The 4,909-nt window shown below is 49.9% G+C and overlaps 2 protein-coding genes across 2 annotated transcripts in view; one reads left to right on the top strand and one right to left on the bottom strand.

The window, feature by feature from the left end:
• Positions 1-467, top strand: part of VOLCADRAFT_88748 (uncharacterized protein) — a gene marked incomplete at both ends in the record, with an annotated part of 3,739 nt that extends 3,272 nt beyond the window's left edge. The window contains one exon of the mRNA XM_002948502.1: positions 395-467. Coding sequence (XP_002948548.1) covers positions 395-467 — 73 coding nt within the window. The remainder of the gene's footprint in view (positions 1-394) is intronic.
• A 1,310-nt stretch (positions 468-1,777) lies between these two features.
• Positions 1,778-4,909, bottom strand: part of VOLCADRAFT_88747 (uncharacterized protein) — a gene marked incomplete at both ends in the record, with an annotated part of 5,021 nt that continues 1,889 nt past the window's right edge. The window contains 4 exons of the mRNA XM_002948370.1: positions 1,778-1,841; positions 1,906-1,988; positions 2,480-2,585; positions 3,026-3,189. Coding sequence (XP_002948416.1) covers positions 1,778-1,841; positions 1,906-1,988; positions 2,480-2,585; positions 3,026-3,189 — 417 coding nt within the window. The remainder of the gene's footprint in view (positions 1,842-1,905; positions 1,989-2,479; positions 2,586-3,025; positions 3,190-4,909) is intronic.

The raw sequence follows: 4,909 nt of genomic DNA, 5'->3' as shown, positions 1-4,909 counted from the left end.
TAGCGATGGAGTCCACAGCCGCATCCTTAAAGGGTTGCTTCCTGAACTGCTTGAACAAGTCGAGCGGCACTGTGAAATACATCTTGTGCTTGAGCCCCTTCAGGTCCCTGGACAGTTTCTGTATGGAGGCTTGCAGTCCCGACACGACAATTGGGTGCTTGGTAGAGACGGTCACCTGGATGAAGAGCAGTCACTCTGCCATGCCACTCTTGTCAGGGAAAATAAGAAAGCTGTCCACGCCTGCAAAGCTCCTCACCACCGGCACCAGGAGCCCAGATATGTTGTTGTTGTAAGGCTGACTTCTTTGAGGTCGCTGTCCTGCACCTCCATCAACTCTATTTCCGGCACTGTTAGGCTGACCTCCTGGCACACTAAACGAGCCGCCCCTGCACAGTAAGTCGTGCACTAGACCCTGGAACATTATACCTCTAAGCGAGGCCAAGCTGGTCTGCCAGCGGAACACTTGATGAATTTGGCTAACTTAGCAGTACCCTGCTGATGAAGCTGCTTCATCAGCGGTCAGCACCGATTTCCTCTGAGCTGAAGACCAGGCATTTCTGCACTTCTTCTCATTCACATGAGCTGAATACATGTACAACTCAGGGCACTTACAGATACAAGCCTACACCTACACCTACATAACCTGCAACTTCAGCAAATGAGCAAATGCCAATGATGTCCAGTGCCCAGGTACACACGAGCTGTGAGCCCAACAGTGAGCGTGAATCCTGATGTCTGGAGGGCCCAGTACAGCATCATGCCACAGTGATCATGCCAAGTGAAGCCACCGAGTAGATTTCCAAAGCCTCTGACGATAAAGAACCGTATGGGCTTTTTGTGGGCAGCTGCACAGCAAAACGCTCTCAAAAATGTATCCTACACATGAGCATTAACGGTGTCATTAACGGTACTGAGTTGCACTCTGCTGGCTAACTCTCACTAACCCTCGCTAACCAGCGGCCAGCACTGATTTTAGGGATGCGAATTTACGTTTTACGTTTTTACGTTTTAAGGAATTAAGGTTACGTAATTACATAATTAAGATTGGACCTGGTCGTAATTTACAGAATTAAGGGCTCGCCGTAATAAGGTCCCTCAGGAGGGGTAGAAACCTTAAAAGCTTAACAGACCCATGGGTCTTACAGGTTCCGCCGGTCTGCAAACCAGGGTGCCGCTGACCCGTCCACTCCTCCGAAAACACCACAAACCCAGCCATGGGGGAAGCGTGAAAGAGTCCAACAATGCAGGTTGAAACCCGCGATTCCCTCCGCCCAACCAAGCAAAAGAGCAAGTCAAGTAGTCAACACGACAAGTAGTCCTGGTTTGCAACGGTATTAGGTGTCGTGGTCGAGTATGTATGCACGGCTTTCAATGCTTAACGAAATCCCCGCGTCAGCCATGGTTCAAATTGGAAAGGCGATAGTCGCCAAGTCGGCTGTACAAGCGCCAAACTGATGTCAAAAATATGTAAATAAGTAAAGAATGGTGTTGCGAATGTGAAAACGCTGAAATTGTGCTGAAAATCCAAAATCGTACACTAGTACGGCAACCTTAAATTAAGGGTCCAGGGTCCAGGCCGTGGAAACCGTAAATTACAGTAATTTACTATATTACGCTTTTAAGCTTACGTAATTAAGGTTGCCAAATCCCCATTCAGCTGAAACTCACATCCCTAACTGATTTCCTCTGAGCTGAAGGCCAGGTGTTTCTTGCTGCACTTCTTCTCATTCGCACCCCTCCCGTGTTTTCCCCCCCAGTCCCCGGCGCCACCCACACATCAACACGTGTAACAACAAAACACATAAAACACGTGAACAGAGAAACTCATCAGCGAGAGAGACCTGCAGGGAGGTTCAAAAGGCCAAAGGATTAAATCAACAAGTCATTCCCAATTCCCCAGCTCACCTCAGGCTGTTGTTCCTCTTAGCAATGGGGCGGTCCAGGGAGAGCAGAGGCGACAAAAGGATCAACCCGGTGAATAGCTGGGGCTGCAAGGAGAGGAGACCGACCGGGGGACACAGGGCCGGAATTATAGTAAGCGGGAGGGATATAAACAACTACCAACTACCAACTACCAACTACCAGCTGGAAACGTCCAATCAATATTGAAAATGGGGGACGAGGAATCAAACCACAATTTCCAAGGAATCAATCCCACAGGTTGCCGTTGAAGAGACCTGGGCGCCAGGAGCAGGGCGACGGCCACAGGGAAAAGGAAAGAAAAGGTGGAGGAGGATGAGAAGAAAGTGGTTGAGGAGGATGAGGTGGCGGCGGAAATGATTCCTCAGTCGAAGCAGCAGCTGGGGGTTACTCCGCGACCCATTGAAGTTACCTACCGACTTACCCAGATCGACCTGGTGCCATATTCCCGGGCAAATTAACCCTCCTCATAAACACCTCCAACATAACCTCACGCATTCATTCACCCCCACACCACCCACAACAGGCTGCTCTCCCTCCAGGGGGGGTTTGTTCCCACCTGATGTAAGCAAGCTAGGGTCGCGAGGAGCCCACCTAGGCTGTGTCCCACCAAAAAGTACGGAAGTCCTTTTGGAAAAGCCGTGTTGTCATTTTCCAACACGTCTCTGCACGGGACAGGCGGATTTAATCCGTGATTGCTTTTTTATGAAAAGTCTCTTAACTGACTGATACAACACAGGAGGGTTTCCCAGGTCATAATGGGTTATTTTCTCAAGAAGAATTGTTTGTTAAGGTTAGTTACAAAAATGGTTTGTTAGTTTGTTAGTTGGTTCGTTCTTCCGAGCAGAGGGTAATTATTATGAATAGGACCTCCGCCGCGGCACATACGCCTGTGATGTGTAAAATGGCTTACGCTGCTGCTGCTTCATATGCTGCTGCGGCTTCATATGCTGCTGATGCGGGTCTTGATGGACTGAATTGCCGAACAAATGCAAATGGTCCATCACATGCTGAGGAAGGCCGCCGTTGCATCACACATCAGGGTGCTGCGTCTCTTGGAGGGGATGTGAATCTCGGCCAGGTCTTTGGCCGGGTCGCTTCTTACCCAGACAGCATTAAGAGGTTGTCCACGTGTGTTTGGAACTTGATTCCGAAGCGGGCGCCTTTGGACCTGCCGTACCCTTGGTGGTCAAGGCCGCACACGGAAAAGCCAGCCTGGTTGAAAGTCTCCACCCATGATCCCTCATACACGTTGGGGAGGCCTGGTCCCTAGGCGTGGAGCGTGTAAGAGGGGAATGGAGAGGGCAAGAGAGACCGGGGAGGAGGTGAATGTTCTCGGTGGTCGCAGTTACTTATTTGTGCGTGTGGCTTCGGCACGGGGGGCGGTTGCCTTGACGCAACGCAAAGGAGATTGTGTGACGTCAGTATCGTGAGGAAAAAAGGGGGCAGAGTTTATAGCCTTGTAGTTTCTAAACTCCTCTCGTTGAACAAGCCGCGGCGCGTCAGCATGCTCCCAGCCTGCTTAAAACCTTAGCGCATGCACATTCATGATACTCTGTAACGCCAGCCTCATTTCCAAAGATGGATACTCAAGCCAGCAGGGCTCGATGTACCGAGTCAGTTAGCCAGCAACACCGCAGCTCAGAGCTCGCCACGCTTGATATACCTTATATCGTAAAAAGTCAAAACAGGTGTAAGCAGCACTTCCATGGGCTAACTGGATGATGCCTTTAAGCGGGACATTTGCGTTTGCAGGCCAGAAGTACGCAAACAGCTCAACTCCGTCCCTGTTCTTCAATATTTTGGAGTAGCCTAGCTGCCCCAAGTAGTCCTTCTCTTCATCGAACGTAGGCAGAACTTTGTTAGAAGCAACTGCCTTGTTAAGAGAGACGCAACTGCCCATTTCATACAGAAACTAGCAGTACGTCTTGCTAAACTATGAAAACAAGCATTTAACAATATGGGCCTGCAAGCCAGGTTAATGGTGAAGTTACAGATCAGCCTACAATTGAGTGTCCTGACCTAAAACGATCAATGCCGAGGGTACTGGATTGAAGGTGCATGGAAATGCACTAAATGATAAATAAGTCATTGCGCGAACTTGGGCTGCTGCTGCCTCTAAGGATGATGCCAGCTCTGGTGGATCCAGATACCGACTACGGCTGCAAAAGCTTAGCTAGCACATGCGTGAATGTCAGTGATTTAGTAATAGTAGATAACGCACTTCTCACAATTGCAGCGCGGGGAAGCGTTAATTGGGAAGTAAAAGCCCTGCACAGCCGTGACAGCCCGGATACGCCCGCCCATTATCACTATAAGCTGCCTCAAATGTGCCATAGCTGTGACTCGATAGCGGTATTCCCTGCTCAGCGTCCTGGAAAACGAAAACACCGGTATAACGGTACACAGAGCCAATACCTACGGTTGTTCCCATGCATGTTAGGACAGAAAATCTAAGTAGGTCACCAATGTTGTACAAACAACCATGGATAAGTTTACACAATCATCTTGCGGAATTCTCATTTCTGCCGGGGGTGGCGTTTGACTGTGTGTGCGCGATGTATACCTTCAGGCAGGCAGCCATCGGACACAGGCCGCAGATCGAAATACTCAATAGTGATGTAAATCGTACACAATCCTATGGAAATGCTTTTAAATTGCTAATACAAAGAAGGAAGTACCGCCACACATCCGCGCACGAAGGGTTTCCTTCCTACCCGTACCTTTCCCCCAGGCGTGCGCCTGCCATCTAAACAAATCCATAGCATGTATTTATTGCCGATTTGCTGCTGGGTACATCATAATGGTGGCCCCGCGCACTCTCTTCCGCTGCTCATGTGCGTGGACAAGGTGGACACAACACAGGCATCATTGCGATCGCCAGTCCAGCCCCCACGTACCGTGCACGCATGCAGCGGAACTAAGCGTTCCGTGCACTCCTGGACATGGATTCTTCTGCCTGAGGCAGCAGCTGCAGCAGCAGCATCGC

Source organism: Volvox carteri (assembly GCF_000143455.1).
Source record: "Volvox carteri f. nagariensis unplaced genomic scaffold VOLCAscaffold_10, whole genome shotgun sequence".
In the NCBI taxonomy this organism is placed as follows: Eukaryota; Viridiplantae; Chlorophyta; class Chlorophyceae; order Chlamydomonadales; family Volvocaceae; genus Volvox; species Volvox carteri.
Note: the sequence above shows the minus strand (reverse complement) of the source record. Positions and strands in the feature narration are given on the sequence as shown.